General features: G+C 47.4%; 1 protein-coding gene across 3 annotated transcripts; it reads left to right on the top strand.

The window, feature by feature from the left end:
• Positions 1-1142: 1142 nt before the first annotated feature.
• MTMR4 (myotubularin related protein 4) lies at positions 1143-26768 on the top strand. 3 transcript variants are annotated; one of them, XM_019415620.2, is made up of 19 exons: positions 1143-1252; positions 2438-2476; positions 6189-6278; positions 6636-6752; positions 7293-7375; positions 9409-9569; positions 9681-9777; positions 9948-10061; positions 10904-11100; positions 11349-11477; positions 11906-12017; positions 12505-12700; positions 12932-13117; positions 13194-13364; positions 13516-13670; positions 19777-21175; positions 23605-23715; positions 23951-24039; positions 24475-26768. In XM_019415620.2, the coding sequence occupies exons 2-19, from the start codon at positions 2474-2476 to the stop codon at positions 24650-24652; spliced, it is 3588 nt and encodes a 1195-aa protein (XP_019271165.2). In that variant the 5' UTR covers positions 1143-1252; positions 2438-2473; the 3' UTR covers positions 24653-26768. The 3 variants fall into 3 exon arrangements, with proteins under 3 accessions (XP_019271165.2, XP_019271164.2, XP_019271167.2); XM_019415619.2 differs by lacking the exons at positions 1143-1252; positions 2438-2476 and adding an exon at positions 3048-4760; XM_019415622.2 differs by lacking the exons at positions 1143-1252; positions 2438-2476; positions 7293-7375.
• Positions 26769-27411: the final 643 nt, after the last annotated feature.

Here is a 27411-nt window from a genome sequence, read left to right as displayed (position 1 = left end):
CAATCGTTGTCCTGGAAGAGTTCAGTAGTCATTTAACAAATATTAAGCATCTGCTAGGTTGCAGACACTGTTCTAGATCCTGGAGTTAAAGCGAACACGGGCAAGGTTCCTGTTTTGCTGGAATTTACCAGCTGTGGTAAAAGTTCCAATGTTCTATAAACAAAGACACGTGAAGACAGTTTTGTCCCCAGGGGCTAGTATTAAAGCATTCAGGCCAACTCCCAAAGTGAAGCTATTGGTCGAGAGTCTGAATCAACGGTTCTCCATTTAGGCCAGGTTGGTGGTGTCGCACGGCCACGGCGACCTCCAGCGGCCACCTTCAGCCATGCTGCCTGCTCTGGTTCCCCGGGGCCGGGGAGAGAGAAAGGGAGGAGCAAAGAGCTGGGTGAGTCCTGTTCCCACTCCTTACAGACTAGGAGGTCGCAGCTAGCTAGTGGCAACCTGAGATCCAGATTTCATCTCTCACAAGTGAGAGATTTTTACTCAGGACTGACGGCACCATGCAGGTCCCGAAGGACGGCAGGGTCGATTCACCGATGCAAAATGAGGGTTGGAGGAACCCGTCAAGATGCAGAAGAGAGGAAACCCTTTCGCCTCCAGTCGAAGAAGACCGAGGCAAAGCCTCGAGCCTAGGCCTGCCTCCTCCCTTAGCCCGCGGGGTCTTTTCTCCCTTTCTGGGTTTGGGACGCGATGACCGCAGCGAAACCAAAACTGAAATGGATAAACTGAGGTGCCACCGGGGATCTATTTGAGAACTACACCCAAAGCACGGTCGTTGCCGGAAGTGGCTGTAGGGCCACTACCAGGCCCCGCCTCCAATTGCGCTACCAGTAGGCGACAGCCACCCCCCACTTCCGGCCCCTGGAGCCTAAGCCAGCAGCCCCCCTTTTACTGCTCTCCCATTGGCTGCCGCAGGGACGCGCTGTGATTTCTCATTGGTCGAGCCTCCTCTCCGGGGCCGCACCTCCTCCTCCCAGGTACTGTCTTGTCTTCCGACACCCGATAGGCTAAAGGCTGGGAGGGCGTCTGCCCTACTTGACCAATGAGCGGAGTGAAGAGTGAGGGCGGCGGCTGCGTGGCGGGGGCAGGGCGGGACTTGGTGTGGCTATTGGCCAGGGCGCGCACAGACCGGAGATACGATTGGTTGGGGTAAGAGGCACCGTGGTGGGGTCGAAGCTGCGCGGCCTCAGCAGCTGGGGGAGACGGAAGTGGTGAGAGCGCGGCCTCGGAGGGTCGGGCGGACGCCGCCTGGGTGAGTCACCGTGCCCCGTGCACTGCCAGTCTGGGAACCGCAACGACTGCGTCTTGCCCCGCCCCGCCCCAGCCCCTCCGCTTTTCATGAGCCCCGCCCTCTGTCATTCGGGGCCCCGCCTCCGAATCTTTAGGCTCCGCCCCTAGAACCTGGACACCTGGGCTCTTCTGCCAGCCTGGCCCGCCCTCCCCTCTTCCCCCTCGTCCCGGGGCCAGATCCCCTTGGTCTGGGAGCCCTGGGCATCGCAGGTCTGGTCCTTGTCCTTCCCTTCCTCCCTCCCTCCGTTTCCCTGAGGCTGCGTGCCAGTGGGCGGTGAGGCAGCACCTCTGGCTTGCCGCTTGCTGGCTCCCCCGTGAGGAAGGGTGGGCTGTGATCAGGGAGGCGGGCAACACCACAGATGGAGGCTTTTATCCCCACAGACTTGCGCAGGGCACTGCTGGACTGCTTCTGAGCTCAGATAGCAGGCATGAAGGAAAGTGTCAGTAAAACCGGGGCCTGGCTCCCTAAGTGGGCCAAGGAGGCCCATCCTGAATTTCTGTTGCTTAGGCCCATTTGACAGGTACTGACTCGGAGGCCTTGAACTGGTCTGATTCTGTCCCTGTTGTGTGTGCTCCCACAATCCTGCATCCCACTTGGTGTCAAGTACACTCAGCAGGACCTATCCAACGCCGCTGCCTTCTGCTCACAGGTTGTGGTCCCCTCCCTCTTGTCCTCTGCTCTGGACTCTGCCCCCAGTAAACAGGTCAGGTGGGTGCTACTCCCAGACTTAGAGGCTGGCAGAGCATTCCTGTGGATTCATATCCCTACCAAGGCCTGAAGTAAGTCTTGGTTGTGCAGCTTCTTGTTTCAGAGTTGTAAGTTCTTTTGCTCTCCCAAAAAGAATAGGGTTTGGAGTGTTCTCCTTCGGGTCTCAGAATCAGGACTCTTGAATTTTGCTGAATAATTTTGGATGACACTCATTCCTGCTCCAGAACTTTGTAACTGACTTCACGCCCTGCAGAATCACTTGTTGCTTTTCTCCCCATGTAGCTCGCATTGCCTCTGTCTGGCAATGCGGGACTTGTGGAGAGGCTGGATTCTCTGTGAGATTCTCTGTAGAGGTCCGGAGTAGGTGTGTGGCATTTGCTGATTCTAAGGTAATATTAATGGTGCTCTTGAATCCTATGTTTCTCTTTCTTCTTACAGTAAGAAGCAGGCAGCCAGGACCCTCACCACAGTAGAATGGTGAGTACTCTCCCTTTCCTCAAATCGTTGTGTTTTCTGTAATCCTGTCTTTCTCCATGAAGCTGCCCTGCCCCTCCTGGACCTTGAGCTCCAGGCTACTCTGTTCATCTCCTAAACGGGTTCATCTGCACTGGAAATAAATTAGGGTTTCTGTAGATTGCAAAACATCAGCCAGTATATGGCCCTGGGACAGGAAGCCTGTAGAAGTCTTTTTTTGCACATGCTATGCCATGCGTTCCCTATACTACCTACCACTGGCGCTCTTAGCCTTTTATAATGGCCCTTCTCTTGCTTTTCTTGGGTCCCTGGTGGAAGCTCTCTGTTCTCTCTGTTCTGGCCTGAAAAACCAGGCCTCCTTTATCTCAAGATTCTTGTACTTCCTAGTGGGCCCCTTGGATATTGTGGGTCCTGTATCAGGAGTGACTCCACCAAAACACTGGGGCTTCTCCAGCTCTAAGGTGCTGCTGTCTGTTAAGCTACTGCAGCCAATAGCTGACTGGATATACAGCAGGACAGCAGCCTCAAGATGCCCAGAATATCACTGGGCTGTGCTGGGGGTGGGTTAGGGAGGGGGTTGTAATGATCCTGTATACTCTTCCACTGACTCTAAGTGCCCTTGTCTCACCTCAAGTTCAGGGAACCCCTTACTTTATTCCTGAGAACTAGGAGAGGAAGCAGTGAGATGAGAAGAGAGTGGAGAATTGTAGGCCCTGGCCCATACCAGGCCCTTGCTCTTTTCAGTTCCTTTAGGTATCTTCTGTACTTAGGGACATGTTAGGGAATTCAGCTGGTGAGAGGACTCTCTCCTTCCCTCCCTAGGCATGTGGGTATGTGGTGTGTGCGGTACTGTTCTGGTATCTTCTTAGAAAGCTTGCTGGTCTTGGTCCCCACCAACTGATAGCCCCTTTCCTTTTTCTTTTCTGTAATACCCTGAATAGACTGTTGGCTTCAGGGTTAGCCTAGTTTAATTTTGAATCCTAGCACCACCACTTAAATAGCTTAGGTAAATGGCATACTTTCTTTTTAAGCCTGATGTCTCACCAGTAAAACAGGATAAGGCTTAATTCTTGGGGAGCTGAAAGGTTTTAGTGAGATAATATTTGGAACATGTATGGCTCATAGTAGATGCTTAATGCAATGTCAGGTTTTCTCCTATTCTTCCCTTGCCCTCAAATCCAAACCAAAGCCGTGGTTTCTGAAAGTAACCAGGCACAGGAAAGTGTGGGATTCTGACCAGCTCCTTCTGTGACTCCTGGTGGCACTTTGAGCCTTTCACTGCTCTCTATTCCTTGGCCCTCTACCCAACTCCCTCCATACTCTCGGGTTTCAAGTTTTATTCTGCATGCTTCTGTGGTCTTTAGTTCCAGTCTTCTCTTTCCCAGCCTAAAAAATTCTTTTCCAAGAAAGACTTTCTTAGCCAGATGTCAGAGGATGTGAAACAAGGGAGATGTGGAGCTTAAAAGAGTAGGGTTGGGCAGGGGTCTTGGAATAAAACACGTAGAGAACTTCCCTTTCAGGAGTGTGGAGTGACTAACTGGCATAGATCAGTGTACGTTCTAAGAGGCAAAAAAAGGGAACGGGATTTAGTGACGTTAGGGGATGGGAGGACACTGATGGACAGGGGTATGGTGGGTGGTGGTTTGGGAGGGAAAGGAAGAAGCCTTGGAACTGGAAAGGTCACTGGGTGGAGGTAGGCGAGCTCCATTTTGAGAATTCAGAACAGGCTTTGAGGGAACTCAAGGTGGGGAGAGCATGGGGATGGAGTGGGAAAAGGGGGGTGTGGGGTGGCTCACCTGGGAATATGGGAAATGAAAAGATGTAGGAGGTCTTGCCTTACCCTTTCACGCGATCTGGGGGCAGTCCCGCACCCCAGACTTCGAAAGCCCCTAGACTTCCCCAGAGGACGCCCTCGCACGCTGCGGAGGGGCTCCGAGGAGGGAGGAGCCTTGGAACTGTGGGCGGGGCCGCAAGGTTCCGCCCCATCCCTCCTCTCACGGCCTGGGTCTCTCCCCTCCCTTCTGCGCTCGTGCGGGAGGGCGGAGCCGGGCTCGCTCCATTGTGGAGAGTAGGGGAGAGGCGCGCGGGAGTCGCGCGGAGGCCCCGCTACCAGCGCGCTCGCCTCCTGGCCGCCGCGGCTGCCCCTGGCAGGCACCGCAGCCGGGATGCGGCGGGCGCCCGGCACTGGCGGGCAGCGCAGCGGCTCCGGGGACATGTGCGCTGGCCCAGACCGCCCGCGACCATGAGCCTGACCGCCCGCGTCTCCTGCTCTATGCTCAGCTGCTTCGTAAGTGTTGGCCTCGCCTGCGGGGGCCCAGGGGTCCTAGTGTATGCTGCACCCCCAGCCCCGCCCAGGGCCAACCCTTGAGATTCCGGATTTTCGCCCATCCCCCTTCCCTAGGCCCCGGGCAGGGGAGCGGGGCGGGGGGGGGGGTGCGGGGGGCGGCGGGTGGTTCCCTTTTCTTTCTTGGACTTGCTTTCATCTTCGGGTGCCGGGGGATGTGGAAGGACGGGATGGAAGTTCTTTGACCCATCTTGGCCCCGGAGCCACTGCCCTTGACTGCAGATCTCCAGGCCCCGCCCTGCAGGGGTACATCCCTTTACCTCCACCTCTCCATCTTGGTCCCACCCGCTGCATCCTTGCATGGGGATGTGGGATGTGGCTGGGATGTTAGGGGGGCAGGTCGGGGAGCACAGAATGTCTGAGCTGTTCCCCTGGCTCCAGTCCCCTCCCCCTTCTACCACTCCATCCCTCACCTGACACGCCAGTCTTTTCTCCTTGACTGTCCCCCAGACAGCCTCTCTTCTCCATCTTCCCTGCCTCTGCAGGGCTCTGTACCTCTGCATCATTCCCAGTCCTCCCCCACCCCCTTTGGCTTAATGCTCCTTCCCAGCTTCCCCCATCTGTCCTCTCAGATGTTCCCACCCTTCCCCTCTCACCACCCCCCTCCCCCATCCCTCGTGGGTGGCTGCCAGGCCTCCTCTCTCTCTCCCCTGGCCTTCCTTGGGTCTCCCGGTTTCTCCCAGGTGCGTGGATCCCCTCTTCACCCCTCCCTGGTGGTTGGGAGAGGAGTTACTTCTGCTTGCTGTGGTTATTCCTTAGGAATTCCCCTCTGATCAGGGGGCAGGGCAGGTTGCTTGGCAGGTGGTGGGGCTCTTTAGCAGTGTGGGCCTAACTGGAAGATAAGCTCAGCTCCAGAAGACATCCTCCTTTTGAAAGCAACCATGAAGGCCCTCTAGAGGCTTGGGACTGAATCCCCCAACCCACTCCTCTTTGTCTCCTTCACCCACCAGATTGACAGGTCGTGGTCTTAGGTGCCTGTTTTCCCTCTCATCTCTAAAACCAGCAACCACACCTGGTTCCTTTTTCTCAGGACAGCACTTCCCATTCTTACTTCTGTCTTACCCTCACATTAGTCTTTTCCTTAGTTTTCTCTCTTCTTCCGTTTGGGAAATTTTGGTTCTATTTGGTTCTGCTGCTTTTTGAGGAGTGCAGATTCCCAGGTCCTCTTTGGACCTTACTCTTCCCTTAGGCTTAATAGGCTTGAGTACCCCCCTGTCCCAACCAAGCCAGGCCTCTTTTCTCTCCTCTGGTGACCAGAACCTTTACAAGTGTGTATGGGGTGTATCCCGGTTTGTTGAGGGGAGGGGAGCAGAATGAGACCTAATGGGCCAAATGGAGCCTGGTGACTTAGGGCTGAGGCCTTCCCCACAGGGTGAGGAAGGGCCCCCCAGCCTGGAGTACATCCAAGCCAAGGATCTGTTTCCCCCCAAGGAACTAGTGAAAGAGGAGGAGAATCTGCAGGTAAGGAGGAGTTGGGGGCCCAGGGTGGGTTGAACTCTCTGCCCAATTAAAAACACCTTTTTTTCCCTCCCCTCAAAAAATATCTCCAAGGGAATCTAGTTCTGGGCTTTGGCTTCCTGTTTCCAGGTCTCTGGAGGGAGGGGACTCTGTCTACATGTGCATTGTAGAGCCTTTGGCCCCAGGGAGGGAAAGGCAGCTTTCCTGTACAGCTGTTGCCTGGTGCTGTTACCGTGGAGAGGACTCTTCTGTTCTGCCTTGGCCCAGCTTTTCCAGAGGGAATCCCACAGATCAGGGTTTGGGGAGGGGAATGGAGGGGTGACTCACTTCTGGACTGAAGGTTCCTCTGCCCTTCAACAGGTGCCCTTTACAGTGCTGCAGGGTGAGGGAGTGGAGTTCCTGGGCCGGGCAGCTGATGCCCTCATTGCCATCTCCAACTACCGACTGCATATCAAGTTTAAAGATTCTGTCATCAACGTGAGTTCCTGTCTTGTTCTCCCACAACCACGGTAGAATCCCTGTCTGGTTCAAGGTGGGATTGTTCCAATACTCTACTTGATCGTGTCTCCAAACAGTTGGGGTTCCCTTCTTTTTCTCACCAACCTTTTATTTTCCTGCCTCGTTCTCCTAGCTATAGGCCTGTCTTTCTGCCTGTCTCTTATTCTTCCATCCCCTCTTCTCTCTTTCCTTTTACTATGTTCCTGGCCCTTCTAAGGGGTGCAGTGGCATTGTCTGAAGAGTGCCACTTACCAACCGTGTGGCCTTGGTCAAGTCACCCTACTCAGGCTCAATTTCTTCCCTAATAGTTTGTTGTGAAAACACTTGGCTTGCAGGGTTCTTGTGATTATTAATTAAGGCCCTGTATGTAGAGGACCCAGCACAGTTCCTAGGCACTTAACTGGCCCTCAGTAAATGTGGGTTTCCTTCCTAGTATTGATATATCAGCATCTGGGCTGGGGTGGGCATGAGGAGGGGTGAGAGTGGGGATCTGAGCTTTCGTTTGCCCTTCCTCTGAAGGTCCCCCTCCGGATGATTGACAGTGTAGAGAGCCGTGATATGTTCCAGTTGCACATTGCCTGCAAGGACTCCAAAGTGGTGAGGTGAGAACAACGGGGCTGCACGCAGGTCCTCTGGCCCTAGTCTTGCCCAGGCCTCTCTGATGCAGGGTTTCTCTGCAGCAAGAAAGGAAAAATCCTGCCTCACTTTCCCCATTTGGAAGAAAAGGTAGAAGCCCTGTCTAGGTTGGGAGGTCACTTTACTGACTCACAGTATCTTGACCTGGAAGAATGGGGATAATGCATAGCTCATGGGGTTGTCATAAGGATTAAATAGGATAATGTATGAGAAAGCACCTAGGGTTAGCATACAGCACTTACTTTATTGTTGGTTCGTTTATTAATTCACTTAACATACATTTATTGAGTACTCTCCTCTATGGCAGACTGTTCTTTTTTTTTTTTTTTTTTTTAACGTTTATTTATTTTTGAGACAGAGACAGAACATGAATGGGGGAGGGTCAGAGAGAGAGGGAGACACAGAATCTGAAACAGGTTCCAGGCTCCGAGCTGTCAGCACAGAGCCCAATGTGGGGCCTGAACTCACGGACCACGAGATCATGACCTGAGCCGAAGTTGGATGCTTAACCCACTGAGCCACCCAGGTGCTCCTATGGCAGACTGTTCTAAGCACTGGAGATACAGCAGGAACAAAGAGACAAAATTTCCTACCCTCATGGGGCTTATATTCCATCGGGGAGATAGCCAGCAGTAAATAATTAGTAAAATATGTTAAATGATGGTAATGAAAGGTGAAAAATAAAGCAGGTAAAAGGGATATGGAGTGCTATGGAGGTGAAGGTTGTAGCTTTAAACAATGTGATCACAGAAGGTTGCATTGCAAAGGTGACATTTGAGTCAAGACCTAAAGAGAGTGACCATGTGGATATTTGAGTGAAGAGGGTGCCAGAGAGAGAGAGAGAGCAGCGAGTGCAAAGGCCCTGAGGTGGGTATGTACCTAGCATATTGGAAGAAGAGCAAGGAAGCTAGTGTATAGCTGGAGTGGAGTGCATGTGGGTGAGGGTGGTGGAATGTAAGATCTGAGAGGTAAGGGGGGGTGTCAGGCTGTCATAATGACTGGCTTTTACTTTGAGGTAAATGAGAAACCGCTGCAGGGTTTTGAGCAAAGGAGAGATGTGATCTGATTAAATGTTTTATAGAATTGCTTTGGCCGTATATTGTGAATAGATGGAAGTGAGTTGGGGGCAAAAGCAAGGGCAGAGGCCGAGGGATTAGTTAAGCTATTGCAGTTAGCCAAGTGACAGAGCATGATGGCCTTGCTAGCGTGGTGGTGGTCAAACTGGTGAGGAGTGGTCAGATTTTTGAAGGTAGAAGTGACAGAATTTGCTCTCAGATTGGATATGAGAGAAAGAGGAATCTGGAATGACTCCACGGATTATTAAAAGAATGCTCAGTTTAGAGGCTGTCATGTGCTCAGGTCTGCAGGGATTCAGAAAGAGAATCCACAGTGGCCTTCCCTTCAGGGAGGTTGAGGTCTAGTTGCTGAAGGAAGATTTAACAGTGGCAGTATGCTATGGAAAAACATACTGTTTAATACTCTAAGCATATTAAGAATAAAAGAGGAAGGGGTCTTAAAATGGAGTGGGCTGGGAAGGCTTCAAAAAAGAGTTGTGACCAGAACTGTCTTCAAAGTGTCAGTAGGATGTGGCTTGGCCAAGACGAGGTATAATCAAGCAGAAGTGAAGAAACAAGGAGACAGGAATGATGTGAACAGGACTTCCTGCCTGAAGCAGGAGTCATGGGAGATAACGTGGAATAGCAGACATTCAAGGACATGCGGTAGCATTTAGATTTGATATGAGAAATGAAATGGTAGGGCCCCCCACTAGAAGGGACAAGTATGTCTCAAGGACTAGAGTTCTTGGGAAGAGAATTGTCAAAAAGATAAATTCTCTTGGGTATTCACCAGTATCCCTGGTTCTCCTCAGGAACCCCATGCCTTACCTTCTGCTTTAAAGCCTCCTCTCCCCACAGCCTTCTTGTGGCCTTGTTTTTGACCCTTATGGCCCCAGTGCACACCTGCCTCTTATCTCACTCTGTGGCTTCTTGCCTGGCAGGTGCCACTTCTCCACTTTCAAGCAGTGCCAAGAGTGGCTGTCACGGCTAAGCCGGGCCACGGCGAGACCTGCCAAGCCTGAAGACCTCTTTGCCTTTGCCTACCATGCCTGGTGCCTGGGGCTGACTGAGGAGGACCAGCATACTCACCTATGTCAGCCAGGTAAGGCCAGGCTGTTTTCTTTGGGAGATTTCCTGTCTCTTGGTTCTTACCCTCCTCCACCCCTGGCCATGGTTCTGTTGGATGCTGACAGGCGTGGGGGCTGTGTTGCAGGAGAGCACATAAGATGTCGCCAGGAGGCTGAGCTCGCGAGGATGGGCTTTGATTTGCAGAATGTCTGGAGAGTCTCCCACATCAACAGCAACTACAAGTGAGAGGGCAGGGGCGGGGGAACCAAAATACCAATCTAGACTTAGACCTTGCCGGGCACAGCCCCTGGTTCTGTGAGGGGAGGACTCCTGACTCACAAAGCCATCCCTGGGGATCTTGTCATCACATGTCTTAGATCAAGCTTGGTGATCCCATCTGTTCTCTTCGCAGATTGTGCCCCAGTTACCCCCAGAAGCTGCTGGTTCCTGTATGGATCACAGACAAAGAGCTGGAGAACGTGGCTTCCTTCCGCTCCTGGAAGCGGATCCCGGTGGTTGTGTATAGGTGAGGCAGTAGGGGACAGGAAGTAGAGAGGATACTTTTTATGCAATAAGGAAAGAGTCAAAACTGGAGATTTGTCCTAGTTGACCGGGAATTGACACCCTGCAGGGAATGAAATAATTTCAAATCAAAAACTGCCTCAGTTTTTTTCTCCTAAAGATGAGGCTTTTGGAGAGTACATTCACTTTACTCTTTTTTGGAGGGTGTGTGTGTGTGTGTGTGTGTGTGTGTGTGTGTGTGTGTAAAATGTTGCATTAGAACAAGAGTTGGCAAACTGTCGCATGTGAACCAAATCTAGCCTGCAGCCTGTTTTATGTACAGCCCAGAACTACGAATGATTTTTATATTTTTAAAAAGTTATTAAAAAAAAACAAAAACCAAGAAAACCAGAAAGGAGAATGTATGACAGAGACTGGCTATGACGTGTGAAGCTGCACATTTATTGTTTGTTTCTGTCTGAAAAAGCTTGCGGGTTCCCTGCAGTAGAACATTATAGCTAACATAGAGCGAGGCATATAGTAGCGAGGAGGTTTGGAGTTGTTCTGCTCTGGGCTCAGGCTTGCTCTCCTGCTGGTGTCTGTACCTGGAGCAGGTGCTGTGCAGATTCAAGAAGTCAAGGTCACCCTGGCAACACAGAGCCTATTTGAGAAATGTGTATGACAGCACTTTCTAAACTATAAAGCCCTCTAGATATGTCAAGGGCTCTTGGTGTTTATTATCATGGCCTGGGTGAACTGGTAGCCCCTGTTGGCTCTGGAGATCTTAGTTCTTGGGGCCTTGGTAGTAGGCGTGGGGGGTGGGAGCTGCAACTGGCAAGGGCATGATGGCTTCTTCCATTTTGTCAGACACCTACGCAATGGGGCTGCAATTGCCCGCTGCAGCCAGCCTGAGATCAGCTGGTGGGGCTGGCGCAATGCTGATGATGAGTATCTGGTCACGTCCATCGCTAAAGCTTGTGCTCTGGACCCGGGGACAAGGGCCACTGGGGGCTCCCTCAGCACTGGGAATAGTGATGCCAGCGAGGCATGTGACACTGACTTCGGTAAGGTGTGGGTGGTGCTGACGCCCTGGGGAGCAGGTCCCCTCCTTGGTCTCATTGGCTTTCAGGGAGTCCCCAGTGAGAGGATGGGAAGAAGATGACAACACACAGGGTGCCAGGGTCCCTGCCCTTTGGGAAGCTGTGGGGTGGCAGGGGACTATAGTTGTATGTTCTCCTCTGAAAGGGAGTGTCCCAGGGTAGGGTGAGGCTGGGCTGGCTGACCCAGGGTCTGCTCCCTGCCACATGTTTAGATTCTTCCTTGACTGCATGCTCTGGAGTGGAGAGCACAGCGGCCCCCCAGAAACTGCTGATCCTGGATGCCAGATCCTACACGGCGGCTGTGGCCAACCGGGCCAAGGGTGGAGGCTGTGAGTGTGAAGGTACTGCTGTTACCCCAGTGTCTGCAGTCAGTCTGTGCTCTGGGTGGCTTTGGTGAGGAGGGACCTGGGGGCAGCTCGTGCAGTGGAAAGAGCCAAACACTTGGCTTGGAATCGGGACTCTGCCACTTAACTAGCTATGACTAAATTGCTTAATCTAAGTTTTATTTTCTTATCTGTCAAATGGGGATGATAATAACAATTACTGGCTAGAGAAGCTACTATATATTGAGAGTTTACTATGTATTGCCATTGCTAGTAGTACTAGGACTATCATTTGTCATTAACATCATTATTACTACCGTTAGTATATGGCTCCTGAGCGTCCAGACATAAGTGGTCTGCACTGCCAAGGAAGCCTGGCCCACTTGTCCTGGACCCCTGTTTTCAGGACATGCTCTTATGCTCCACTCTCCTCTGTATGTCTACAGAATACTATCCCAACTGTGAGGTCGTGTTCATGGGAATGGCCAATATCCATGCCATCCGGAACAGCTTCCAGTACCTTCGGGCTGTGTGTAGCCAGATGCCTGATCCCAGCAAGTAGGTGGTCCCTGCCCCAGTTCCATCCTCTCTTGTCTTGTCCTTCACCCAGTTCTAGTTCTTAGGAGGTGAGAGAGGGAACTGGGGAGTATAGAGGTATGGGAGACCTGAGAGCCTGGGTGCAGTGGGCCAGTTCCAAGATCACTCCTTCTGCTTTTTAGCCAACACTTTGGAACAGCCACAGGACACTGGGCTCCCTTTGTTTGGATCCTCTCCTACCTAAAGAACACAGAGAACTGGGGAAAGACTGGCTAAATGTGCGTGTGATGCTTCCCGTTCTCCCTCGGTCCCTAGTCTCTTGTCTACCTCAGGTCTTGTCTTCCTTCCTTTCCTGCCAGATACCTCCTGGCAGAAAGGCCACGGACTGGACCGCTTGGCTTCAGCCCTCCCTAGGGACTTCATTAGTTGTGGCTGGCCATGGGCGGTGGAAGAGACCGTTGGATCCTCAGCGCCCTTGGTGACAGACTTGATTTCTGCTCTTGTGTAGCTGGTTGTCGGCACTGGAGAGCACCAAATGGCTACAGCACTTGTCGGTGATGCTAAAGGCAGCCGTACTTGTGGCTAATACTGTAGACCGGGAAGGCCGGCCTGTGTTGGTGCACTGCTCAGATGGCTGGGACCGGACACCGCAGATTGTAGCCCTGGCCAAAATACTACTGGACCCATATTATAGGACGTTGGAGGTATTGAGTGGGGTTGGGTGGGAAAGAACAGAGGGAAAGGGGGGCGGAGAAGGCGTTGGGTCCTCTGGATCTGTCTTGGGGATCTTTCAGTGGAGGCCATGGGTGGCTTTGAGTTGTAGGATTGGTTCTGCTCTTCTCTGAAGCTGCCAGCTCCTTGCTTCGGGCATCCCCTGGGGAGTAGCATACCAGCCTTTCCAGAAAGGCCCTATACTTGGACTCTCTTTTTCGCAGGGCTTCCAAGTTTTAGTAGAGTCTGACTGGCTGGATTTTGGGCACAAGTTTGGAGATCGCTGTGGCCACCAGGAGAATGCAGAGGACCAAAATGAGCAATGCCCTGTGTTCCTCCAGTGGCTTGATTCCGTTCATCAGCTGCTCAAGCAGTTCCCCTGCCTGTTTGAGTTTAATGAAGCATTCCTGGTAAGTTAAAGCCTGTGGCCAGGGTCAGGGAGAAGGTGGCCGAGGCTCCCATTTGCAAGCTGTCTTGGCCCTCTAGGTAAAGCTGGTGCAGCACACATACTCCTGCCTCTACGGCACGTTCCTGGCCAACAACCCTTGGGAGCGAGAGAAGCGCAACATCTATAAGCGGACCTGCTCTGTGTGGGCTCTCCTGCGAGCTGGCAATAAGAACTTCCATAACTTCCTCTACACACCTGGCTCAGACATGGTAAGTCCAAACCCTTATCCTGTCAGTGCTTCTTCGAGACCTGTAAGGAGAACAGGGTGAGTCAGTGGGGAGAACGTAGAGCCAAAAGCTTGGGGAAGGAAGAGGGACCCGGAACAGCTCACAAAACACTAGTATGGTGCTGCTTCCCTAGGTCCTGCATCCTGTGTGTCACGTACGGGCCCTACACCTCTGGACAGCTGTTTATTTGCCAGCGTCGTCTCCATGTACACTTGGGGAAGAGACCATGGATCTTTACCTTTCCCCGGTGGCTCAGAGCCAGGAGTTTTCTGGCCGTTCTCTGGACAGGTAAGAAGATCCTTTCTTGCTCTCTTCTCTCTCCACCAGGAAGGCAATACTGCTTTGTGTCTAGCCTAACGTTCTCCTTCTTCTATGAGATATTTAAAAGCAACTTCTTGATATAGTTGAAGGAGAAACTTGGCCCAGGACTTGCAGCTAGCATGGAGTGTACTCTGTGTGTCTTCAAGGTCCTCTCCTAAGATAAGATTGGTTACCTTCTTTCCTGGAGCTGCTCTCACCCTTTGTGACATAGCCAAGCAGAGGACAGGAGAACAGAACAGAAAGGACTGTTTTAGGAAGGTTTGTGGGAATGGGCTTGATTTATGTTCACTGATAGAAGGCATTGATTGGGGCACTTCCAGAAGCATCTGATTCTCAGGGAAGTGGTTTCCAGAAGAGGGATGGCCTTCATGTTCTCCCACAGGAAAAGGCCAGAATTTAAAGTTTTTATCTTTTTGATTTATTTTGAGAGAGAGAAAGAGGAGGAAAAAAAAAAAAAAAAAAAAGCGTGAGCTGGGGAGGGGCAGAGAGAAGAGAGAGAGAGAGGAGAGAGAGCATCCCAAGCAGGCTCCTTGCCATCAGTGCAGAGCCTAATGCAGGGGTCGATCCCTTCAATTGTGAGATCATGACCTGAGCCAAAAATCAAGAGTTGGATGCTCACCAGGTGAGCCACCTGGCCAAAAAGGCCAGAAGTTAAAGGGAGACATAAAAATTAAAGTTTATCTTCTGGCTGAATATTTGGGGGAAGTACAGTCAATGTTGTTTACGTTATAAGAGTAACACAAGTTCCTATTTTAGAAAAAGTTGAACGATGTAAAAGTAGAAAATGAAAGTCCTCCCTCCCTGATCCTTGTCCCCACAGGCTGGTAACACTTTGCGTGTCTTTCCTGATGTTTATGTTTACATACATGTATCCACGCTCTCATATAGAAACGTTTTTAAAATACAAAAACAGGGGCACCTGGGTGGCTTATTTGGTTGAGCGGCCAACTTCAGCTCAGGTCAGCTCAGGTCATGATCTTGAGGTTTGTGAGTTCGAGTGGGCTCGCTGCTATCAGCACGGAGCCTGCTTTGGATCCTACTTTGGATCCTCTGTCCCTCCCTCCCTCTCTCTCTCTTTCTTTCTCTCTCTCTCTCTGTCCCTGTCCCTCTGCCGCTTGTGCTCTGTTCCAAAAGTAAATAAACCTTAACAAAATAAAATACAAAAACGGAACCATATTTTGCATACTGATCTGCAAAATGTTTTGCCCGCTTTGTATTAGGCTGTCACCCCTGTAAAGCACATGTAAAGCTGCTGTTTTATTGCTTTAGCGGCTGCATATGTTAGTCTAAAATTAGAGTGTAGCATTATTTATATAACCAGTTTCCAACTGGTGATCATTCAGGTGATTTTTTTTTTTTTAACCATTACTGGGAGTGCTTTAATTAACATCCTTAACTATGTGTAAGTTTTTTAAAACAGTTGTCAAATACACATAATAATTATCATCTGAACCATTTTTATAAAATAATTTTTTTAAGTTTATTTATTTTGAGAGAGAGACAGCATGAGCCGGGGAGGGACAGAGAGAGTGGGAGAGAGAGAGAAAGAATCCAAGTAGGCTCCATGCTGTCAGCACAGAGTCCGATGTGGGGCTCAGACTCACAAAACTGTGAGATCACGACCTGAGCTGAAACGAAGATTTGGTTGCTTAACCAACTGAGCCACCCAGGTGCCCCATCAACTGAACCATTTTTAGGTGTACAATTAAGTAGTCTCACCTTATATGTGTATCTTGGCATTTGTGCTAGTGTTTTTGCCAGATAAATTTCTAAGCAATGAAAATGCTGGGTTCAAAGGATATGTATGATCTTTGTTTCTTGGTGGAAGATTTTTATTTTTTATTTATTTGTTTATTTATTAAAGTTTATTTATTTATTTAGAGAGAGCACATATGTGAGCAGGGGAGGGGCAGACAGACAGAGGGAGAGAGAATCCCAAGCAGGCTCTGTGCTGTCACCATGGAGCCCAATGTGGGGCTTGATCTTATAAACTGTGAGATCATGACCTGAGCCAAAATCAAGAGTCTGACACTTAACTGATTGAGCCACCCAGGCACCCCTTGTGGAAGACTTTTAAAGCTAAAATATAGCTTAAATTACTGGTTGAATATTATAAAGGAAAACAAAAAAAAAAACCACGCCCCTATAAATTACTGGTTTTAGGGTCTTGAGTCCATGGTCAGCTGCCCAGGGATAGGCTTTAAGAATTCTGTGATTTTCCTCTTTCCCCAAACTATGCAGAATTTGAATATAGGTTTATAAGTTTACTTTGCCAGGGAGAGGGCTCAGAACTTTTTATCAAATTCTCAGTAAGTTCTGTGACTTGTGTAAAAATCACTGTCTTAAATTAATATCTAATTTTTCAATTCAATAAGTGTTTTTTTTTAAACCTACTAGTTGTCTAATACTAGGTTTATGGGCCAAAGAAATACAAGATATTGATTCTATTTAAGATATTCTTTAAAAGCTGTAATAAGATAGACATAGGAGAACTACTACTAGAGAACATTTCTAAGTCAGCATCCAAGCAAGTAAGAATGTGTGTAGTTCAAAGCTATTAGAGAAATGAGAAGTCAGAAAGGGGTCATTTGGTGACTGTTCATTCAGAGAAGTTTTAATGGAAGACCAAGCAGGAAACCTTGGCTTTTTTGTCTAGCATCTGGTGCAGGGCCTGGCACATAATAGGTGCTTTAGTAAATGCTTAAATGAACAAACAAATGAATGGAATACCTGGTAATAAGTAGTGGAGAGGGGTCCAAAGGAATTGGATACATGAGAGTTAGTTGTTTTGTTTAAAAAAAAAAATTTTTTTTTTTAATGTTTGCTTATTTTTGAGAGAAAGAGAGACAACATGAGCAGGGGAGGGGCAGAGAGAGACACACACACAGAATCTGAAGCAGGTGCCAGTCTCTGAGCTGTCAACACAGATCCTGACATGGGGCTCAAACCCATGAACTATGAGATCATGATCTGGGTCAAAGTTGATGCTTAACCAACTGAGCCACCCATGCACCTTATGTAAGAGATAGTTCAAAGAGAAAAAGAGGAACCTCTTTGGAACTGGCAGGGGTTAGGAAGGAGCCATTCTGAGGAATAGAAAGAAAGAAATATGGGATAGTTCATTGAGGGCTTTAAACATTTCCCTGAGGAGTTTGAGTCAGTTGTCAATAGGAAGTCATTGTAGGAAGTCATTGTGACCTGGTGAACATGGGATTTTTGGAGAATGAATCACTGAGCTGGGTAGTTGGAGACACAGAGAACAGCCAACACTGTTGTAATTCAGATATGAGGGGAAGAGTCCTTGGAAAAGGAAAGGATTAAAATCCTTGAAGAGGAGTCATTAGCAGATCATGATGTGACTGAGTGTGGGAGTGTGGAAGTGAAGAGGACTCGTCAAAGGTCATGACTCTCCGAGCCTAGAAACTAGATGGATATTAGTACTAACCTAAAGACATTGGGAAGTTGAGAAGACGAGTCAGTTCAGAGAAGAGGAGATACAGGCAGGTTGGGATTGAAATATTAGCAAAGAGAAGGTGTGCTATAGGCAGTTCAAGATGGAGAGTTGGATTTGGAGGACTAAGTAGCATGCAAATTAAAAAAAAAAAAAATGCTTTCTTTAACAGCTGGCCTGACTTGGTTCTACCTTTCTCTAGATCAAAAATATCCTGCCCTCTTTTCTCTTTTTCCATTAAAGTACAACACATTCTGCTATACCCAGCTCAAATCCTACCTTCTCTACGTAGCTTTCTTTGACCACCCTCGTTGGATGAGTTGTCTCTGTTCTAAACTCCTCAGGCATTATTGTTTCTACCAGCATTATTGATTAAACCTTCTGTGTAGGTAGTAATTGGCTGTTGAGGATTTCAGGCTGTTGATACTGTTGAATTTGGGTCAACAATACATGGGAGGTCTTCATACTCTTCTACTTCTTTTGTATGTTTGAAAGTTTCCATGATAAAAAAGTAAAACAAAATAAAGGGGGGAAAAAACCAAAGTTAGCTGTGGTACTTTTTAAAAATACAGATGCCTGGGTCTCACTCTTGGCCATTCTCATTCATAGGTCTTTGATGGGTCTGGTTGTCTATATATCTAGAAGATCTATAGGAGCTCCTAATGTGCACCAAATATTGAATCTCACTTGTCTTTTTCATTCAGTTGGTACCTAGCTGTGAACACTTGATGTTAGATTTTAAGCTCACTACTCATTTCTCAAATTGTTTGATTGGCCAGTGTTGGGAATTCAAATAAGAAACAGTGCTGCCCTCACGGCACTTTTATAGCAGGAGAGAAACAAGTAAATAGTAAGTGCAGTAATGTAGGAAGTACTGAGTGATGTGCTTTGAAGTGGATTGTTTTGTTTAATCTTCACCACGGTTTTAAGAGATAGATACCATTACCTTTCTCTGATAGATGAGGGAATGGAGGCTTAGAGAAAGAAGTTAAGGTCACATAGTTAAAAAATTGCCAAGCTAGGATTTGAGCCGAGGCTATGGGACTCCAGAGACTGTGTAATCATAACCATTGCCATTGCCTTCCTGGAATTTCATACCATACACATACACAAAATCAAAATTGATCACAAAAGTAATCACACATAAAAATACTTAAAAAACATAATAAGGTGTTTTTTAAACCTGGGTGGCACAGTCGGTTGAGTGTCTGACTTTTTTTTTTTTAATTTTTTAAATGTTTTTTATTATTTTTGAGAGAGAGAGAGACAGAGCATGAGCGAGGGAGGGGCAGAGAGAGAGGGAGACACAGGATCTGAAACAGGCTCCAGCACAGAGCCTGAGGTGGGGCTCAAACTCAGGAACCATGAGATCATGACCCGAGCCAAAGTCGGCACTTAACTGACTGAGCCACCCAGGTGCCGCCCCCCTCCCCCACATAAAAAAAAAAAATTTTTTTTAATGTGAGCGTCTGACTCTTGGTTTTGGTCCAGGTCATATCTCATATTACACAGGATTGAGCCCTGGGTCAGGCTCTGTGCTGACGGCTTGGAGCCTGATTGGGGTTTCTCTCTTCTCCCTCTGCCCCTCCCCCCACTTGTACATGTGCACGTGCTCTCTGTCTCTCTCTCTCAAAATAAGCACTTAAAAAAAACCTAAAAAAACTCCCATAAGTTTCAAAAACCAAACACTTAAAAAATCAGCTATATTTTAACTCCATCTTTGAGGGATTTTTCTGTGTGGGCTGGACTGACTGAGGCATCTGAAAATAGGAGTCCAATTAAGTCTCCACTGTTTCCTGGCAAATTTCCCTGAAGTTTTCGTTGCTCAAAGGACTTTTGAAATGAAGAATCAGACATTCTTGAAAATGTCTGTTACCCGTTTGGTGTGCACGAATGCTTCTAGAACTCTTTTGAGTGCTTTATGCTAGGGGAATTTTCCATGGTGACTTAGGACTCTGAGGCATGCACTGCTGCTAAGGGGTTGTAAAAGGCTGTGCTGGTTACTACTGTGATGGAAAGATCATTTCTAACAAGGAAGGCAGTAAAAATGAGAAGTTGTGAGTGTAGTCTTAGTAAGTTTTCTCTTGGCTGCCTATAGTTTGAATCCTCATAGCATCTCTATAAGGTATAATTTATGATAATCATTTTACAGAGGATGATAGTACATGTCTAAAAGGTTAAATAACTTTCTTGTAGTCATATGGCTAATCATTGTCAGAACCAGTATTGTCTAGCTCCAAAACTGTCTTGCTTCCATCTTACCGAGTGTGATAGAGGTAGTTGGACATTAGATTTAAGGCTCAGGTATAGTCCTGGCTAGCATAGTCGATTTAGATGGCATCAACATAGAAAGCATTGCAACCATGGGAGTGGTCAAGATCGCCCAGGGAGATTGTGTAGAGTGAGAACTGATAAAAGTTGGGGGCAGATGCTCAGTTCTGGAGGACAGAGTTCATGTCCTTCACTTTTTGCAGAGTAGACTTGTTGCAGTGAACATTGGTTGTTTGTAATCTTAAATGTTGTATCTTGGGAACTCTGGCTTTGATGTTGCTTTGATGGCCTGATTCTGCATATTAGAGGTAGCTCCCATTTACTGACCTGGAGGTGTGTTTGTCTTTCTAGATTACCTAAAACCAGATCTATGGATGATCTGCTTTCTGCCTGTGACACAAGCAGCCCCCTGACTCGCACATCCAGTGACCCTAACCTGAATAACCACTGTCAGGAGGCCAGAGTAGGCCTGGAGCCCCGGCACAGCAATCCTGAGGGCTCAGAGACCTTTGTGGAATCTGTGGTAGGAGGTCCTCAGCAGACTGTAGGAGAAATGGGTCTTCCTTCCCCTCTGCCCAGCAGCCAGAAAGACTACTTGAGCAAGAAACCTTTTAAGAGTCAGAGAAGCTATTCTCCAAGTTACAAACTGTTTAGTATTGCAGTGCCCCAGGAAATGAAGAGCAACATCTCTGATCCTGAGATCAAAGTCTTGGAAGAGACTGAAGCAGCAGCTCCAGACCCTCCTGCCCACAATGAGCTGAATAGGACTTTAGATGGCACAGAGGAGCCACCTGAACATTGTCCTGAGAAAGAAGCTGTCAGCACACTCTCCGAAGTTGTTTCCAACAAATGGAATGGAGTTTGTGATTTTCCTGAGTCTTCCCAGGACTCCCTTTCGGGTGCCCCCCAACAGGCCCTGCTAGATTCCATGCTAGGTGTGCCCTCTGGATGTGCTGCAGATCACAGTCTGGGTACCCTTTGCGACCCACTGAGTGCTACCAGCCAAACTCCTTCGGAGCCAAGCACTGACTTCCTCAGCCAAGATCCCCCAGGGTCTGTGGCAAGGAGTTCCCACCAGGAACAGCCCAGCTCTGTGCCAGATCTGATTCATAGGGAGGAATACACTGGCAAAAGAGGGAATAATAGGAATGGGCACTTACTGGAAAATCCTCGCTTTGGGAAAGTGCCATTGGAATGGGCCCGAAAGCCAGTTTCTCAGAGCCAGATCAGTGAGTTTTCCTTTTTAGGATCCAACTGGGATAGCTTCCAAGGGATGGTGACTTCATTCCCAAGTGGGGAGACCACCCCTCGGCGGCTGCTTTCCTATGGCTGTTGCAGCAAAAGGTCAAGCAACAAGCAGGTGCGGGCAATAGGGCCCTGCTTTGGGGGCCAGTGGGCTCAGAGAGAAGGGGTGAAATCACCGGTCTGTTCTAGTCATTCCAATGGACACTGTACTGGTCCAGGGGGAAAAAACAACCGGATGTGGTTGTCCGGTCACCCAAAGCAGGTCTCCAGCACAAAGCCTGTTCCACTGAGCTGCCCTTCTCCAGTGCCTCCTCTCTACCTGGATGATGATGGACTGCCCTTTCCCACGGATGTGATTCAGCATAGATTACGGCAAATCGAAGCAGGGTACAAGCAAGAGGTAGAGCAGCTACGCCGACAGGTGCGTGAGCTTCAGATGAGGTTGGATATCCGTCACTGCTGTGCCCCTCCAGCAGAGCCCCCCATGGACTATGAGGATGATTTTGTAAGTATTCACCACTGCTATCCATCCATTCATATATTCTTTCCATCCAGCCTTCCACGCATTCAACATTTATTCATTGGGTACTTGCTATGTGCCACTGTGTTAGGTGGCTGGTCTGTAGGATGAAGGACATAGTCCCTGCTCTCAAGGAGCTCACAGTCTATAGGAGAGAGAAGCAGACAACTAGAATGATTTTTTTAAATGTTATCCTGGAAGGAAGCATCAGGTGTTGGGGGCTTAGGCTTTCCTGAGAAGATAGTACTTGAGGTGAGTGCTGAAGAACTTGTCATATTTGGCTAGGTGGACCATAAAAAGGAAATACCATTCTCAAAAGCATGGAGGCAATAAGTATTCTGATGGGATGACTCGAACAAAGGGATGGGGATATGTGTGTATGTGCACGTGTGCATGTGTGAGACATGCATGTACAGGTGTGCTGGGCCATGGAGGAGGGAGCTGGGTAGTGAGGTGGGAGCTGATATTGGAGAAGTAGACAGGGATTGGAAAGGTCAGCTCAAGATCCCTTCTTGTGTGGATTCTACCCTCAAGGCAGCACGATTTTGGCCACTGAGAATCATGGTCAGATCTGTATTTTTTTTTCTAATGTTTATTTTTGAGAGAGAGAGAGTGTGTGTGTGAGCAGGGGAGGGGCAGAGAGAGAGGGAGACAGAGGATCCGAAGTGGGCTCTGTGCTGACAGGAGACAGCCTGACATGGGGCTCAAACTCACAAACCGTGAGATCATGACCTGAACTGAAGACGGACACTTAACTGACTGAGCCACCCAAGTACCCCAGATTTCTATTTTTTAAAATATTTTTTAAAGCTTATTTATTTATTTTGAGAGAGCACCCACGTGGGGGAGGGACAGAGAGAGAGGGAGAGAGAGAGAATCTGAAGCAGGGTCTCCATGCTGTCAGTACAGACCCTGATGCAGGACTCAAACTCATGAACTGTGAAATCCTGACCTGAGCCAAAAACCAAGACTTGGATGCTTAACTGACTGAGCTACCCAGGCACCCCATCAGATTTGTATTTTAAGAATACTACTCTAGCAATGGTGTGTCAAGTGGATGAGGCACTTGAAATGCAGGTTGGGAGGCTGGTTAAGATGTTTTGGAATAATCCAGGGGTGCCTGGGTGGCTCAGCTTGTTAAGCTTCCCACTTCGGCTCAGGTCATGATCTCACGGTTCATGGCTTCAAGCCCCATGTCGGGTTCCGTGCTGACAACTCAAACCTGAGCCTGCTTCAGATCCTGTGTCTCTGTCTGTCTCTGCCCCTCCCCCATTCACGCTCTGTCTCTGTCAAAAATAAACATTTAAAAAAAAAAAAAGATGTTTTGGAACAATCAAAGTGAGAGATGATGAAGACTAAGCTTTGTTGTGTTGGGAGCCTTCAGATTTGGGTCCACAATTCTTAAGAAGCTTCTAGGAGTCAGTTTCTTGGTCACAGTATCATGTCATCAACACGGACACTTCCCTTCCTTCTGTTAACACATTCCCACTTGCCTGCTGCCCACTTACTGGGATGGGATGGTCAGGGCTAACAACTTCCTAATATTCGGAGTGTTGGTTTAGAACAGGAGTCAGCAAACTTTCTGGTAAAGGGCCATATTAAGTACTTTAGACTTTGTGGGACATATAGTCTCTGTCCCAGCTGCTTGTCTCTGCTGTCACAGCACACAAACAGCCATAGACAATACGTATAAAAATGAGTGTAGCTGTCTTCCAGTAAAACTTGATTTACAAAAACAGGCAGTGGGCTAAATTTGGCCTGTGGGCCATAGTTTGTGAATCTCTGGTTTAGAATGTAATGAGAAATATGTCCGTGCTGTGATAAAGCATATTGGTTAAGAGCATAGGTCTGAATCCAAAATACATTTGACCCTTGAACAATGCAGGGGTTAGGGTGCTGAACCCTCATGTAGTCAAAAATCCACATACAACTTTTGAGTTCCCCAAAACTTAACTAGTAATAGCCTAAGAAGCCTGATAATACAGTAATTAACATATATTTTGTATGTTAGATGTATTGTATGCTGTGTTCTTACAATAAAGTAAGCTGGAGAAAAGAAAACGTTACTAAGAAAATCATAAGGAAGAGAAAATAATACATTCATAGGACTATACTATATTTATTGAAAAATCTCTGCATACAAGTGGACCTGTGCAATTCAAACCTGTGTTGTTCAAGGGTCAACTGTACAACGTTGAAAATTCAGGTTTACTACTTACTACCTTTTAATTTTCTCCGTGCTTAATTTCCTTATTTGTAAAATAAGGATGATGATAATAATATACATCATACGATTCTTGGGAGGAATTAAAGAAGTCCATGCATGTAATATTCTTAGAATAGTACCTAATGCATAGGAAACAGTACATGTTAGTGATGGTGAAGATGGTGTTGATGTCTTTGCCTTTCTCCAGACATGTTTGAAGGAGTCCGATGGCAGTGATATAGAAGATTTTGGCTCTGATCACAGTGAAGACTGCCTTTCAGAAGCAAGCTGGGAACCTGTTGATAAGAAAGAGACTGAGGTATGTCCAGGCAAATACATGCTTTTGTGAAGCATTGAATTCTCATATTTCTCAGAGATGAGTGACATGCTATAAACTGAACCTTCTCTTGGGCGAGTGTCTTCTTTTTAGGCAAGTAGAGGCCAACTATAAAGACAGACCTCATCATTTTCTCCTGGAATGCTTTCCTTGTTGCAATGTTGCTCTTCTACTTTGTTGACAAGGACCTGGAATTTTTCCTTGTGCCTTCTGTTAGGTGACTCGCTGGGTTCCAGACCATATGGCATCACATTGCTATAACTGTGACTGTGAGTTCTGGTTGGCCAAACGAAGACACCATTGCCGGTAAGATGTTTTATATGATTCTGTAAGGCTCAAAAAGGAGTGATTGATGTATGTGTATCTGAGCTAAATTGAGTTAATCTGAAAATGGAGATATCTTTATAGGGACTACTTTTGTTTTCTGCCAACTTTTCTCTTTATTTACTCATGTAAGGCCTTTTAGAGTATCCTTCATGGTTTTTTTTTTTTTTTAGTGTTTATTTTGAAAGAGCAAGAGAGAGCATATGCAAGCGGGGGAGAGACAGAGGGAGAGGAGAGAGAATCCCAAACAGGCTCTGCACTGTCAGCACAGAACCTGATGTGGGGCTTGAACTCATGAACCATGAGATCATGACCCGAGCTGAAACCAAGAGTTGGATGTTTAACTTGACTGAGCCACTCAGGGGCCGTGAGGATCATTCATTTCTGATGAGCTCTTCCCTCTTTGTTCTTTGGCAGAAATTGTGGGAATGTATTTTGTGCTGGCTGCTGCCACCTGAAGCTGCCCATTCCTGATCAACAGCTCTATGACCCAGTTCTCGTCTGTAACTCCTGTTATGAACACATCCAAGTATCTCGTGCCAGGGAACTCATGAGCCAACATCTGAAGAAACCCATTGCTACAGCTTCCAGCTGAATGCCAGAGGAGATGACCTGTCCAATTTTAGCAGGTTTGAAGGGAGGATCTGCTTCAGGTGTAGTTTTGAAGGTTCCTTGGTGTGGCTCATGAAATAACAGAGCTCAAAGATACCGTCTTGAGAAATCCTCCTTGGTACCATGAGACTGGAGCAGAGGAATTCCAATTTGGCAGGAGGTCCTCTATTGGTGAGACCCTCACCTTGGGGTAATGGTCCTGATCCAGACCCAGAGTCTGGAAGCTTAATGTTGAGCTGGTGACTCCAGCTTTTGTCCTAGGGGCCACAAGATGATGATTTCATAGATACCGCCTGGTGATACATGCCCCAAACAGCAATAGAAAGGCATAAGTATAACCAAACTCCAAGTGATAAACAGATCCATCTCTCCTCCACCTTGAAAAAAGCAGATTTTAGTATACAAGATAGGAATTCCTATCCTATTTGAAATGAACTATATCCTGTTCCTCTGTGCTCTGTGTCTGTGCATGAAGGCTCAGTCTTTAGAGGCACTCCCTCTAGTTGCAGTAGTTCTGTCTCTGTGGAGTTTGGTTTAAAGACTGGTTAAGCAAGTGGAGGTTTTGCTGTATTTTTCACTTGGCTTATCGGCCAACATCAGTGAATATTCAGTTTAGAGGGACAGTTCTAAGGAGTCAGACATTCTTGGGAGCAGAGGAAAGCTCTGCTGATGTTCAGTCCTGGCAAAAATCAGTTATTTTGAGCTGCGAAGGCAGTCGTCTCTGTTACTCAGTGGCAGCTCTTGAGGTATGCACTGTGAAGAATGAGAAGGGAAAAGCAGAAATGATCCTTGTCAAATATTTGCTGATCGTGCCCTGCCCTTTGCGCCTGACTTTTCCTAGTTGTCCTGGTGCTAACACAGGAGTTACACCTTGATCCTCTCCTGGCATGAAAATCAAACAATGGATTTTTGTTGTTGTTCCATTGCCCACTTCCCTCATGTTGTCTTTCCCTTGGCTGCTGCCTCCTCTGGGTCACACTGCTTCTTATCCTGAACACTTGACACCTTGAGGGTAGAATTTAGCATTTGGTTTTTACCTCCTAGAATATGCTGTTTGGTATGTGAGGGTTTCAGTACAAATGCTGCTGTCTATTTCTGTGCACTTAACAATGGAACCCAAACAGAAGAGAATAAAGCCTTGATACCAAAATTGGGAGAGAAAATGTGTCCATTTGGACCAAACATTGTTTTTTTTTGTTGTTGTTGTTGTTTTGTTTCATCTTAATATGTACCAGTGGCACTTAACCAAAAGATACAGTGATATAGCCATGTACTGTGGTTGGGACAGATATAGTCTCCTTGATCTATAATGAAACCACTAGTATTTCCTTTATACATTTTCCTTAATCCATTGGTGTATAAAAGGTGAATTACACTTAGGCTTATCCTGTTTTAAAACTATGGTAGCTGTCTGTCTAACTGCTACTTTCATGTTACTTCCTAGAAAAAAATTTTTCATTTGAAAATAACTAGGATCTGCATTTAGAACAAGAATTGTTATTTGTCCTGACCTTTTCTTTAGTCCTACAGAGAAGCATCTGTGCTTTTATACTTGTCATGGATGTAACCTAAAAAGTTTTGGCGTATTTAGGTCAGCCTAGCAGAACTTTTTTTTTTTTTTTTTTTTTTTTTTTTCATTTAAACGGAGTTGAATAATGGAGATTTGTGTCTGGGAAATTCCTGAGATCATTGAAAAAGTAACAAACTATTCCTTGTCTCTGATACGTAAAATTCTAAGCATTTTCTCAATCATTAAAATTTACTGCCAGTTGCGAGTGGCTTTTTAATTAACTTTCATTGCACTTCACTCTGCCCATTTTCAGGGGGAGTAAGATTGGTGGTAACATTTGAGGAGACTGTATCTGTCTACTTCGTGTGGCTGTTTTGAGGGACTGTCCCATCAGTGAACATACTGCATGGCCTTGGAGAGAGACTCTGGGCTCTCAGCTCAGATGTATTCATCAAATACTCCTTTCAGAGCTCTTGTGGGTGTAAGTGACATGATGTGGCCAAAAATCCAAACTGTGCAGTTGCGTTGTGACAAACATGCAATGTGCTGTAAAAACTCAATACAATTTAAATAAAATCTCTATATTAGTGCTGCTTTGTTGGGTCTTTTTATTCATTTTAATTTCTAAGTAAACTTAATACTCATTTTTTCTTTGACCATGAGAAAGGACTAAAACATTATACTCCTTCCTCCCAACCATTTCCATTTTTAAAGTTTTTAAAGTTTATTTATTTATTTTGAAAGTGAGGAGGGGGAAGGGCAGAGAGAGAGAGAGAGGGAGGGAGAGAATTCCCAGCAGGCTCCACGCTGTTGGTCAGAACTGGAAGGTGGGGGTGAGGGGGGAGGGAGATGAGTGCTGGATTTCATGAAACATGAGATCATGACCTGAGCAGAAATCAACAGATAGAGGCTTAACCTACTGAACCACACAGGTGTCCCAATTTTCATTTTTAAATGGACCTTTCTTTTCTTTTTTTATAATTTTTCTTCAATGTTTATTGACTTTTGAGAGAAAGAGACTGCAAGCTGGGGAGGGGCAGAGAGAGAGAAAGAGAGGGAGAGAGAGAGAGGCAGAGGATCCCGAGAAGCAGGCTCCACATTGTCAGCGCAGAGCCCACTGCTGGGCTCCAGCTCACAAAGTGTTGAGTGAGATCATGACCTGAACCAAAATCAGAAGCTTAACTTACTGAGTCACCCAGGTGCTCCAAATGGACCTTTCTATCAGCATAGCT

This window comes from Panthera pardus, unplaced genomic scaffold, assembly GCF_024362965.1.
Source record: "Panthera pardus isolate Hobbes unplaced genomic scaffold, ASM2436296v1 HiC_scaffold_3, whole genome shotgun sequence".
Lineage (NCBI taxonomy): Eukaryota > Metazoa > Chordata > Mammalia > Carnivora > Felidae > Panthera > Panthera pardus.
This window is presented reverse-complemented; position numbering and strand designations above follow the sequence as displayed.

What these genes read in the sequence shown, in the direction of transcription:
- MTMR4 (XM_019415619.2), top strand. Translation starts at nt 4,716, where the DNA reads ATGAGCCTGACCGCCCGCGTCTCCTGCTCTATGCTCAGCTGCTTC. An exon ending in AGTTTAATGAAGCATTCCTG is followed by an intron (nt 13,118 to 13,193) that starts GTAAGTTAAAGC and finishes TTGGCCCTCTAG; the next exon opens with GTAAAGCTGGTGCAGCACAC. An exon ending in AAACGAAGACACCATTGCCG is followed by an intron (nt 24,040 to 24,474) that starts GTAAGATGTTTT and finishes GTTCTTTGGCAG; the next exon opens with AAATTGTGGGAATGTATTTT.